Source organism: Myotis lucifugus, unplaced genomic scaffold, assembly GCF_000147115.1.
Source record: "Myotis lucifugus unplaced genomic scaffold, Myoluc2.0 scaffold_334, whole genome shotgun sequence".
Taxonomy (NCBI): domain Eukaryota; kingdom Metazoa; phylum Chordata; class Mammalia; order Chiroptera; family Vespertilionidae; genus Myotis; species Myotis lucifugus.
In genome coordinates, this window is record NW_005871382.1 from 128,440 (window position 1) to 141,526 (window position 13,087).

General features: G+C 49.3%; 1 protein-coding gene across 1 annotated transcript in view; it reads right to left on the reverse strand.

Annotated features, from left to right (window-relative positions):
* Positions 1–5,143: 5,143 nt before the first annotated feature.
* The window catches only part of ZNF396 (zinc finger protein 396), an 8,942-nt gene continuing 998 nt past the window's right edge, over positions 5,144–13,087 (reverse strand). The window contains exons 2-4 of the mRNA XM_014466353.2: positions 10,385–10,858; positions 10,061–10,190; positions 5,144–7,456 (exon numbers count right to left, since the gene is read on the reverse strand). Of these exons, the coding sequence (XP_014321839.1) occupies positions 6,954–7,456; positions 10,061–10,190; positions 10,385–10,789 (1,038 nt within the window). The 5' untranslated portion in view covers positions 10,790–10,858 and the 3' untranslated portion in view covers positions 5,144–6,953. The remainder of the gene's footprint in view (positions 7,457–10,060; positions 10,191–10,384; positions 10,859–13,087) is intronic.

Below are 13,087 nucleotides of genomic sequence, written 5' to 3' on the forward strand. Positions count from 1 at the left end.
CCTGGGACTTACCTACCTGGGCTCCATAGCAAGGCCTGAACCGCAGCTGACCTGAGTCCTGGCAGAACACCCGTGAGCCTCTGGAACACAAGCGCATGAGGAGCTGCTGCCACTCCATTCCCAGTCTCCCAGGGAGGTTGTCATGAGACCGTTTCTCATTATTTCCTGGATTGTGACTAAGGCTTTCTGCTCCCCTCCCCCGCCCCTCACAGGACAGTGGCAGACCATATAAAAGCCAGTTTGCTCAGTGCCTAGAGCGTTGGCCCATGGACTGAAGGGTCTCAGGTTCGATTCCTAGTCAAGGTGTACCTTGTACCTCGGTTGCAGGTTCCAAGCCCCAGTGGGGGTGCAGGAGGAAGGCAACCTAGAGATGGGTCTCTCTCACATCTGTGTATCTCTCTCTCTCTCTCTCCCCCCGCCTTGTCTTTCCCTCCCATCTTCCTCCCTCCTTTCCTTCCACTCTCTCTAGAAATCAGTGGAAAAAATATCTTGGGTGAGGCCTTGGCCCTCAGCCCTGAGGCGGTCCACGGCTCGGTGCAGCCATCTGGCTCCTGTTTTGGTGTCGGCCTTTTGGTGTGTGTGTGACAAAAGCTCGCGAGGAGTTGGGACTTTGGGCCAATCTTGCTTTCACTGTCTGTTTAAATAATAATCTGTCTAAATCTAAAAAGCACTCGTTCCTTTACCAGCCACATTTTTCAACTTTGCCTTAAACTATCTCATTCATTCATTAATGGCAACAACAAAAAACCCACAACCAACCAAGTGAAAAGCAGATACTACATACCTTCATTCCAGAGAACTGACCATGACGAAAATGAGGTCATGATTTCTTCTTAGCATTAGCCTCTCCTTAAGGACTTAGACAAGGAGACAAGCATTTACAAGGCAGCGGAGACTGCCACAGAGGAGCAGCGTAGAGCACCATCAGGGGGCCTAAAGGAGGCGTGCTGAGGGGCAGGGAGGCACCAGGAGATGGACAAAGAGAACACAGGCCTTCGGATCTGGTGTTATCAGATGTCAAGCCTTTTCCAGGCTTGTCTCTAACAATTGCTTTGGAGCCCTCAGTCCCACTGCCCAGCTCAGAAGTCCCTCCCTGGGGGCCCTTTACGTCCACTGGTTAAGATCCCTTTAGCTGAGGAGTGCACTGCACCAGGAGTCCTCTGTTTGCAAGTGACTAAAAGCCTAACTGGCAGGCATTGTTAGTGTCCTAGATGAAGCACTCCCCTTACTTCTTTTTTTTTAAAAATATATTTTATTGATTTTTTACAGAGAGGAAGGGAGAGGGATAGAGAGTTAGAAACATCCATGAGAGAGAAACATCGATCAGCTACCTCCTGCACACCCCCTACTGGGGATATGCCCGAAACCAAGGTACATGCCCTTGACCGGAATCAAACCTGGGACCCTTCAGTCCGCAGGCCGATGCTCTATCCACTGAGCCAAACTGGTCAGGGCATCCCCTTACTTCTAATACAACTCTGATCTTTTGCATTTGGGAGTGGTGGGCGACACTGGGCTCAGCCATATGCAAGAAATTGTATTGGGGCCCTAGCTGGTTTGGCTCAATGGATAGTGTCAGCCTTCAGGCTGAGGGGTTCCAGGTTTGATTCTGGTCAAGGGCACATGCCCAGTTTTCGGGCTGGATCCCCAGTAGGGGGCGTGCAGGAGGCAGCCGATCAATGATTCTCTCTTATCATTGATGTTTCTATTTCTCTCTCCCTTTCCCTTCCCCTCTGAAATCAATAAAAAAAATATATATATAAAAGAAATAAAAAGAAATGGTATTGAGCTACACCATCCATGACCATTCTATTTCCCTTGGCCAGGTACTCACGTTGCCTCCCTGGCAACTAGGAATGGCCATATTATTCAGTTCTGTTCACTGAGGTGTAAGGGGAAGTAGTCTGTCTTTCAAGAATTGTACCTAGCCCTGGCTGGTGTGGCTCAATTGGTTGGAATGTCCTCATGTGCACAGGAATTTCTCGGGTTCAATTCCTGGTCAGGGCAAATACCCGGGTTGTGGGTTCCATGTTTGGGGGAAGTGGGATTTCTGGGTCATACAGTGTTATGAACTGTATGTTTGTGCTTGTCCCCCTCCCCCGCAAACTCACATATTGAAACCCTAACCCCCATGTGATGGTATTTGAAGATGACCACTTTGTAAAGTAATTATATTCAGACTAGAGGCCTGGTGCACGAAATTCGTGCACGGGAGGGGGGTCGCCTCAGCCCAGCCTGCACCCTCTCACAATCCTGGACTGCTGGCTCCTAATCGCTTACCTGCCTGCCTGCCTGCCTGGTCGCCCCTAACTGCCCCCCCCCCCACCGGCCTGATTGCCCCTCACTGCCTCTGCTTGCTGGCCTGACCGCCCCTAACTGCCGCCCCTGCTGGCCTGGTCGCCCCCAACTGCCCCCTCCCTGCCAGCCTGGTCGCTCCTAACTGCCCCCCCCCACCAGCCTGGTCGTAGGCAGCCATCTTTGTGAGGGCATGAGGGTTAATTTGCATATTGCCTCTTTATTATATAGGATAAGATCAAGAGGGTGGGGCCCTTATGATGGGATTAGTGTCCTTATAAGAAAATATACAGGAAGAAGATGCTTGCTTCTCCCTCTCCTCACTACATGAGGACACAGTGAGAAGTCCTCACCTGGGAACTGAATCAGCTGATTTTGGACTTCTCAGCCTCCAGAACCATAAAAAATTAAGTCCTGTTATTTGAGCCATGTGGTATATGGCATGTTGCTATAGCAGCTGGAGCTGAGTAATTTCTATGGTCAGTATGTGCTCATTTTTATGGGAACCTGCCACTTTCCAGAGTGGGTGTGCCACTTTCCAACCCCATCAGCAATGTCCGAGTGTTCCAGCTGCTCACCAGCACTTGCACTTGGCATTAGCTTTTGAATTTTGTCCAATGCTTTTATGCATCAGTTGATAGGAACATGTGGTTTTTCCTTTGGAAACTACTAACCTGGTGGATGACTTTGCTTTTGAGTAATAGGTGGTGTAACCCAACTTGCTGCGGGTGTTTCATTCTGTTTATACCCGGCTGCATTCCACTGGATAACATTCTGTTGAGGGTTTTTGTGCCGATGCTCATTAAGAGTTTTTGGATTGTAGTTTTCTTGTACTGTCTGCTCTTTTTTTTTCAATATTTTATTCTCTGTGCTGTTTAAATATGATAATTTCTATTGATTACAATTATTTGCCCTGTCACCTGGATCCTTCCATTGAGCTCATACAGTGAATATTTTATTTTGGTTGTATTTCTCAGCTCTAAAATTTTCATTTGATTCTTATTTATATTTTCTTTCCTGGATTTTTCTATTTTTCCATTAATTCACTCTTACTTCCTAGGCATGGTTATTTATAATATCTTATTTAAAGTCTTTTTCTGATAATTCCAATATCTTTATTATCTAGGTATTGGCATCATTTGATTTTTTCCTTGCAAATTGCGGTATTCTGGGTTCTCCCAGGCCTAGTAATTCTGCATTGTATCCTGTACATTTTGAGTCATGGTATCTGATTCTGGGTATCATCTAAACCGTTAGGAGATTGATTAGTTTGGTTTAGTGGGCAGTAGCCCTGGCAAGGGTCAGGCCACAAGTTCTGATCTGCACTGTGTGGGCTGTGGCTCCAATGTCAGTTCCGTTTTCAAACACTCGCAGTGCAACTGGGAGCTGCCCTTTGTGTATGCCGCCCAGTGGTCAGTCTGTAGCTCCCTTCTCAACGCCTGCTGTCTGCTCCATGCACGTGCAGTGTAGGGGTGAGCAGAGGAGTTCATACATTGCTTTTGGGGACCACACTTGGTCTCCCTCCTCTAGGCAATAAACCCATCACTTTCTGGCTCCCTGAGGCCTCCATTACCAGCCATTCAGCTAGAAAGCTGGGGTTTCTGTGTCCCTGCCCTGCCGTTCACTCCTCTCAACTGCGTCTGCATCCTGGTCCAGGCAGAGGACACAGAATGAAGGCCGGGGGACTGGCACATGCTCCTGGGACCAACGCTCCTAGTCAGAGCAAAGGTGCCCTCCCCTGAGTAGAAGGAGCCTTCCCCGGGCCCCCTGCCACTGCTGGGCGGCTGCCACATACTGCCGGGAGCCTGGGCCAGAGAGGAGCGACCCCTCTTTCCTCCTGAGAGGAGGGAGAAGCAATGATGAGGGACGTAGACAAGTTGGCAAATTTGGTGGTAAGAGGCTCTAAGAGCTGTGATCTTTCTCTCTGTCACACCAGAGGCACAATCATAGTCATCTGCCCACGATGAGGAAGGTGGCCGAGGAGGAGGACGGCAAACACTGTTGACTGAGCCACGTGGTCCCCAATCCCGTTACCAGACATGCAACCAGGAAGCGTCAGCAGCCTTTGCAGGGGTTTCTTGGAAAGCCTCCGTGTTTCCTAGTAAAGGAGACAGCCATGTCCGTGCCTTTTCCCACTTCCTTTCTGTCATGACCCCGGGCGTCGTTCCTGGAGCTGGGACCGCTTCCTCGCATTCTGGGAAAGTAAGCGTGAGGGGAAGCCAACAGAAGGGCAGATTCCCCAGCCAGACCAGCACTGTCCAGCTGCTGGTGGAGAGAGAGCCAGCAGCAACCTGTCCTCCAGACTCCTGGTTGCAAAAACCAAACATTCCCACTGCAGGAAGCCTTCAGGAGTGAAGGACATGCTTTCAGAAAGAAGGGGAGTGATGTAAAGAAGGAACATTGGGTTATAGATATAACACCGAAGGCCCAGATAAGGTGAAATCCATCTAAAAAATTTTCCCTTCGGAGTATTTACTGTCTGTGAGAATGAGTCGATCTAATGGGGTATTATTAGAAGCCAATTTTTATCGAAGTTAGCCCCAGTCACAGTAATTCTCCACTTAGATAAGCCAGCATCTTCTCCTCATTAGGAGACCTCTGTGCGTGCAAAATAACTCCCAGGACTCAGCAACACCCTTTGGAGACCACCATGCACTTTGATAAGATGATCGGAATCGCTTTCGGGTGGAGAAGTGCAGGTTGTCCACCATGAACAGATGTAACTGTCAGGTTTACGGCAGCACCACGTGCAGACACTTCCCTGGGATACGTGACGCAGACGGTCACTTTATTCACACCGCACCAAGAATCTCTTCCCATCACTAAGCAGTGACTCACAGGACACACCTTCTGAGGCATTTGCTGCTTTAATAGATGGCTTATTCCTCTCTTAACTAGAGACCGGCACCAAACAAAGAATCCCTACATTTTTAATAACGGAAAATATACAAAACTCAATATATTCCCCAGAACTATAAAATATAATCGCCATCAGCAGATCCCAGAATTAAAGCTTACATTTACTTCTCCCGCTACTAATCTTATGAATGGAGTAAGCGGAGCTCAGTGACCCCACCTCCGTGTCTGGGGTGACTCTAAGCACTGGACACAGCTGGATCTTCTGATGGCGCGCTGACACTTCGAGAGGAGCCCCCTGCAGCAGAGAAGTTCCCCGTGTGGGGTCACTGTGACGCCAGGGAAACACAGCGATGCACATTCTCAGAACAGTCTTCCCAGACTCCCTGAGAAAGGGGAGGGCCTGTTGCATCCTGTCAGGATACATTATTAACACACACATCGGTCATTTTACATCTGTACAGGGAATCTGACTGAACGTGGGTAAGACTTTGGCGGACGCTCAATTGACTTCTGTGGTTTCATTCGTACAAGAGCATCAAAATCCGGGGTCCCATTTTGCAAACATTTGAAAATCATCTTGTTAAGAACGTACAGGACCCTGACAAGGCTGCCTTGTGGTGCCTGAAACACGGTCACAGCTAAAGGGGGCCAGGAGGAGCCCGGAGGGACAGGCCTCAGCTGGGAAGGGCTTCCTTTTCCAGCAAAGCCATGGTACCCTCTCCATCACACACCGCACTCGCCAACACCCGGGTCACACCAGTCAGTCTCATCTGGAGTCTTTTCTTCATCTCCCTTCTCCTTCCCTTCATATTAAGAGGGTCATCAACCTTACATAAGCATAGGCAACCCACCTCATTACCAGAACATTCCTTAGGCCGAAGCCACTCCCTAAGACGTGTAGTCATCTTACTGCCTTCACTGAGTGATCTCCAAGTTACATTGTAAAGGAGATTTTTCTTTTTCCTACACAGGAAATTTCTTAGTCTCATCAGTAATGTCTATGCTCTTGTGAGTTTTCGTAAGAGATTAAGTCCCTTTACTCACCAGCCTCCTGACAATGACCCTGGGCGTTTCAGCCTAGATCTTGAGGTACATATTCTCTTGGGCCTCCTCAATCCTATTCTCATATTTAAAAATCTAGTAACAGAAAGCAAAATGAGAAATGTTTAAAAAGTGCTTTCATCTTTGGTCTGAGAACTCTCATACTTAAGGTATGAAATGGAAAAGATTATGTTTTTATATGGAGTAACTCAGATTCTTTCTCAACAGGGGACATGCATTTGTCTAAAAAGAAATACACAGTCGTCCCTCAGTACCTGCGGTGGATTGGTTCCAGGCTCACCTACCCACCCCCACCCCCACCCCCAGTAGATACCCAAATAGGCGGGTGCTCAATTCCCTTGTATGAAATGGCATAGAACAATGCACACAGTTGGCTCCCTGCATCTGCAGACTCAATCTGTGGTTGGTTGAAGCCGAGGAACACAGAGGGCCAACTGTATACGCACTGAGAAAAATATACATAAAGTTAACACTTCTGCTGTTCAAACCAGTGTTCGAGGGGCCACTGTACTATGTCATCGTTGGTGCAAAGAGCAGAAATAGAACGTGTCTGAGAATGTCTTTCAAGAGCTACTCTCCGGATGGAAATCAGAGTTCAATTCAGCCTTGTCTGCTTTTCTGCTTATCAATACAGTAGCAGAGAAGCAAACAAGGCTGACATAAGATGGTCTGTATCCTCTTCTTTATGACCTTTGAAAGGACCCTGCTCATTAAGACCAGTGATCTACACTAGGGAGCTACTGGTGCCGTGTGTCTTCCTCTGTTGAGAAAGTTTTGAGTAGACGCTTTGACTCCCTCCCAGGACCGACGCACGTGTGGCTTTTCCTGTGCCTGAAGAGATTCGAGCTCTGACTGAAGGCTTTCCCACACTCGTGGCACTTGTAGGGCCTCTCCCCGGTGTGGATTCTCCGATGCTGAATGAGGACCGCACTCCGGCTAAAAGCCTTTGCACACACGTCACATGCGAAAGGCTTCTCTCCACTGTGGATCCTCTGGTGGAGCATGAGGGCTGAGCTCTGACTGAAGGTTTTGCCACACTCGTCACACGTGCGCTGTTTTTTCCTAGAAGGATTTCTGTATCTTCTATCTAACGTACCATCTTGGCTGCCAGTTCCTCTGGATGTGGAACTCTGGGAAGGGTTCCTGTGAATGGTGTTAGGAACATCGCCATGCAGTTCTACGCCCGAAGAAGTCTTTTGCCTCGAAGCTGATTTCACATTTTGAGTTCTCGTGTCCTTATCTGAAATAATACACAGAAAAACCAATGTCACCAGTTCCTCCGTTCAGAAAGAAAGGAAATAGAACGATCCAAATGAAATATACACGGTTTATGTATTAGCTAGTATGCTTTACAATAGCATCACAATGTGAGGAAGGAGAGGGGTAAAGCAGAAAACACTGAGGATCATAAAGCAAAGGCGAAAAAATGTATAGACCGAGGAGGCAGTCAACTAGGGAATATGAAAAGCTCTATGTAGGAGGTAGAACGGTTGAGTAGGGACAAAAAGGTATCTCAGAGACTGAAGGTCTGGGCGAAAAGAGGAAGGGCCTCAGATCGATGTTTCTCTCCCTCCCCCCTCTCTTCCCCTCTTTTCTGAAAATCCATTAAAAAGAGAGGGCTCAACTATGGTAGTAGGTTGTAATAAACAAGAGTGTCAATCAACAAAACAAAGCTTAATAATGACACTTGAATCAATAATTAAGGAAGGAGATGAAGAAAGCCAAGGGGACACAAAGGAAGATGGAAAATAAGGTCAGAAAATACAAATTAGGCGTGCGCGTGCGCGCAAACACACACACACACACACACACACACACACACACATGCGGTGGGAGAACACAGAGCTAGGATAACAGCACCTCAGGAGATCCAGGGTAGCACAGAGTACCCGTCTACGAAACACTGCCACTTCTATGTCGTTTACAGTTCTACTTAAATGGCATCATTACTGGTTCAAATGGAAATCATCTTATTAGTAATGGTAAGGAGCTCAACTTTCAAAGCGACCTGAATGTCTAGTCACTACTATCGAAATCCCGGCAACAGTTAGCACCTGACAGCATGGAGACCAAGATCATCTGCAGAAGCTCCGACGTGACAGGACTCTGTACCAAGGAAATCATGTAGCAGCCGTAAGACACGGTTCTGCTAGCCTGTCATGATTCCGGTTCTCTCTGCCTTGAAGTGAAAGATCCTGGGCCTTCTGCTTTTGGTTTAAAATTTCTATGCATTTTAAAAAAAGTATGTTTTCATTGATTTTTAGAGAGCAATGAAGGGAAAGGGAGAGAGAGAGAAACATCGATGTGAGAGAGAAACATTGATCGGTTGCCTCCTGCACACACTCCTACCAGGGACTGAGCCTGCAACCTCTATGCATCTTTAAAAAATGTAGGAGAGGCCTCTGTGAGGACAGTCACAGCTGGAACACGGTTCTTGCCAACAGCAGGAGCCCAGGACCTGGCTTCGCGGCTGATCACTTCTTTAGTTATCAGCACACGGAAGCTGCGGAGGCTGGGATGGTTTCCCGCCCCATCCCCGTGTCCTGTGAAGACTTCCCCTTCTCCTAGGTAAGCCCCGGCGATCGCTACACTGCAGAGGCCAAGTGTGCAGTAGGCAGTTTGACAAGTTTCTACTTCAAGCCTCTTGGAAGTAGATCTTGTCAAACAAGAGTGAGGAATCTTTTCTAAGTGTCCCTCTAAATTTTTATATATTGTTTTTTCTATAGTTTCTAATCAAAATTCCCTGGGGGAAAAAACCTAACCTTCCTTAGCTGACCAGCCACTCCTAAAATTTAAAGAAGAAGTGGGGGCGTGGGAGGGGGAGAGAAGAAACTGGGGTTCCCTCCCCATAGCACTTATATTTTTAGTATCTGCAATGGAAGAGCAGATACAAGAGCAGATACTGCTGTGCCGGCCATTCTGAAGCATTTCTATAAAAAGTGACTCGAAGAGCAAGAGAGGCCAGTTTAGAAGGAGAAGGAGAAGGAGAAAACCAACCACCAACAAAAAGAACGGGAAGGAGTAGAGACACACATTCAAAGCCCGTGAGAGCAACATCACAGCAGCAGCGACATGGCGAGGTTGATACGGGATCCTCTCAGTAACCCAGCAAGAGGTCGCACAGAGCATGACACAGACCAAGGGCCCCTCTGACAGTAAAAGGGGTGGGACGAGGCCACGTGGGCACCCTCGTGGGCGAGACTGCTTCCTCCTGCTTCGGTCACAGCAGCTGTGCTTTCATCTGTTTTAAATATTGGAACTCTGCGTAAAATTTCATTTGAAAAAACAATCATGCTGCTTGAAAAAGGTTTGACAATCCTGATGGAGATGATGCCAAGAATTTTTAAAATCTGCAGATTTTATGAGAATCTATGAGAAAGAACAAGCTATGAGAATGTCCATCAGCACGACATGTAGAGGTAGAAAGTAGAGGGAGAAATTCCCACAGTGGAGGGTGCAGGGGGAAGCTGGAGACCTCCGTGCATGCTCGGGGACTGGGCTCCCTGTGCCCACACCGGGAGCTGGTCCCGCCCTCACCGTGGCTGGGCCGCCTGTGCCCACACCGGGAGCTGGTGCCGCCCTCACCGTGGCTGGGCCCCCTGTGCCCACACCGGGAGCTGGTCGCCCTCACCGTGGCTGGGTTCCCTGTGCCCACACCAGGAGCTGGTCCCGCCCTCAGCGTGGCTGGGCCCCCTGTGCCCACACGGGAGCTGGTCCCGCCCTCAGCGTGGCTGGGCTCCCTGTGCCCACACCGGGAGCTGGTCCCGCCCTCACCGCATGGCTGGTCCCGCCCTCACCGTGGCTGGGGCCCTGTGCCCACACCGGGAGCTGGTCCCGCCCTCACCGCATGGCCTGGAGGAGTGGCGCTCCCGCGATGGGCACGGCGGCTGCGGCTTCGCAGGCTTGGGCGGGCCACTTGGCGACTCCCGAGGGATTTCCTGAGCTGCCACGTCCTCTGCATTTTGTCCCAAAACCTGGAAGCAGTTAGATTATCTGAGGCTGAGGCAGGACCTTTGGATAAAGTGAGAGACCCCGGGCCACAGGGAAAGGGAGGGAAAACAGAGCCACGTCCTGTTTCCTGGCACAGCTGGGGGTGCACTCACCCCGCTACACAACCGGCTGAATGGAGCCCCTGACCCGCCGGTCGCTCATCCCCATCCCTTCCCACCTGCTCCGCCGGCCCGTCCAGCTCCTTCTCCAGCTCCTCCAGCATCGTCACGGCCTCCTCCCCGCTCCCCGGGCCGTGCGCGCGCAGCCAGGCCTGCAGCTCCTCGGGCAGGATGGCCACGAACTGCTCCAGCACCAGCAGCTCCAGGATCTGCCGCTTGGTGTGCGCCTCGGGCCGCAGCCACCGCCAGCACAGCTCCCGCAGCCGGCCCAGGGCCTCCCGGGGCCCGGGCGCCTCCTGGTAGCCGAACTGCCGGAACCGCTGGCGGAAGGCCTCGGGGCTGGAGCGGCCTCTGCGGGGCAGGCCGGGTTCCAGGTCCCAGGCCTCCTCCTGCCCTTCCATCTTCACCACCACGACGCAGTCGGGCTCCTCGGCAGCTGGTGGGAGGCACGTTGGTGCCGACATGGGCACGGAGAGCTCGGGACGGCCAGGCTGTACTTCTCCGGGAGGGGGCGCTCTCCTTAATGGATGCTCCTTAAACAGGACTAAAGAAACAAGTGGAACAAGACAAAGACAGTAAATGCTCCTGAGAACAAAACAATTAGGACTAGAAACAAGACTGGCCAGAAAGTACTGCTCTTCATCTTCACATACATCATGCTCTCAAAGAATACGCCCTTCTTTAAGAGAACCAAAGAGCTCAAGGATAAAGTGAATGCATCCATTCACAGGCATGAGTAACTCCCCCTTTATCCTGAAAACCATGTCCACAGGCTGACTTCCTGTAAACAGCACAATGAGAGACCAACCAGGATGGCATAGGCGCTCCGGGCACACAGGCACAGGGCAGCCTGGGGAAAGCCATGCCTCTGGGACAGGCTCAAAGGGCTGGTTAATTTTTTCCAGCCTGCTGCAAAGAGTTCTAAGAAATAGTCTCGAGATGAAACAGGAATTTTAGAGATAAAATGGGACAGGTTTAGGAAATTTTAGAAATTTTGGAAATTAAGGGGACCATGGAGGAGGCACAGGGCTGCAGAACAGCTGAAGGTATATTTCCATAGAATAGGGAAGCTGAAAAGCTGCAACAGGTACATTTCCATAGAATGGGGGAGCTGGAAACAGCAAAATCATCCAGAAGCCCAAAGGGAATAGGAAAATAAGGAAGGGGGGGGGAATACCTCTCATGTCCATTGTGAGGTTGGACCTTTGAGCCCAGGAGGATCTATAGCAGTGGTTCTCAACCTTCCTAATGCCACGACCCTTTAATACAGCTCCTCATGTTGTGGTGACCCCTAACCATAAAATTATTTTCGTTGCTACTTCATAATTGTAATTTTGCTACTGTTATAAATAGTCATGTAAGTATCTGATATGCAGGATGTATTTTCATTGGTACAAATTGAACATAATTAAAGCATAGTGATTAATCACAAACTAAGAGAATGGTGACCAATCAGAGGGGATATCAAGGCACCAGGATCTGCAACCTTTATAAGCCATAAGGAAAAGGAACTCAGGGGGACCCTTTCCCCCTCCCTACATGGAAGTCCATTCTGGGGGACCCTTTCCCTCTCCCCAGGTGGGAGTCTGTACTTGTTCTTCCATAAATCTCCACCTTTGCTATACCACTTTCTGTCCGTGGATTCATTCTTCGATTCCGGCGGACAAAGAAGCCAGGTTCCAGTCCAAAAATCCCGTTTCAGAGAGCGAAGCGCTTTTGTGTGCATTTTTGTAATGTTTACTAATTTTTTTTTAAAATATATTTTATTGATTTTTCACAGAGAGGAAGGGAGAGAAATAGAGAGTTAGAAACATCGATGAGAGAGAAACATCGATCAGCTGCCTCCTGCACACCCCCTACTGGGGATGTGCCCGCAACCCAGGTACATGCCCTTGACTGGAATCGAACCCGGGACCTTTCAGTCCGCAGGCCGACACTCTATCCACTGAGCCAAACCGGTTTCGGCAATGTTTACTAATTTTTAAAACATTATTATTTTGACATTAAAGGAGCCATTAAAAAAGGTAATCACGAATCCCTCTACCTTAATGTATTCCCATTTCCCCCCATACTCACTTCTACCTCCCATCCGTAACATTTATATTATTTAGTTAACTGTATCTGTTGTACAGTCTTAGGTTGTTTTAATTGTTACTATTACAAATAACGCTGGGAGGCACATTTTCATGAATATGCCATCTTTCTTCTTTTTAAATTATTTTCTTCAAGTATGTCCCAAGGCCTTGCCTTATTGAGGTCCAATGCGAGTGGCAAATTCTGTCTTGCTATGTATTACCACCTACATTACAGAAAAGACGACCAGTTCACAATACCACCAGCAACGTAACTGTGGATGAGAGCAGCAGCTTCTCCGAGAATCATTAGCGTGTTCGCGGAGGGGGCACTTTTCTTCATTGTAACGTTTTGCTGAGGACCAGTTTTGCACAGCACCATTTTCAATGTCATCAGGTAGATGATGATCAGCATCCGATGACCGAATGAAAAATCTTATACGCGCCCCTATTTTCTCCCTGTCGTAGCCCGACAACCCCCCCTTCGCCGCCACAGCAAGCCCAGACCAAGGAACCGAAGACACACTGAGCCAAGCCCATGGTTCCGTCAGGATGGGGGATGGGAAACCGGGCCAGCGGTCTCAGGTACGCGACCTCGGTCCAGGGTACGGGTCTGTGTCCACACTAGGGCAAGAGAGAGGGGGCGGGCGACAATAATCCGAATCGGATGCCCCCCTCGAATATTGATCT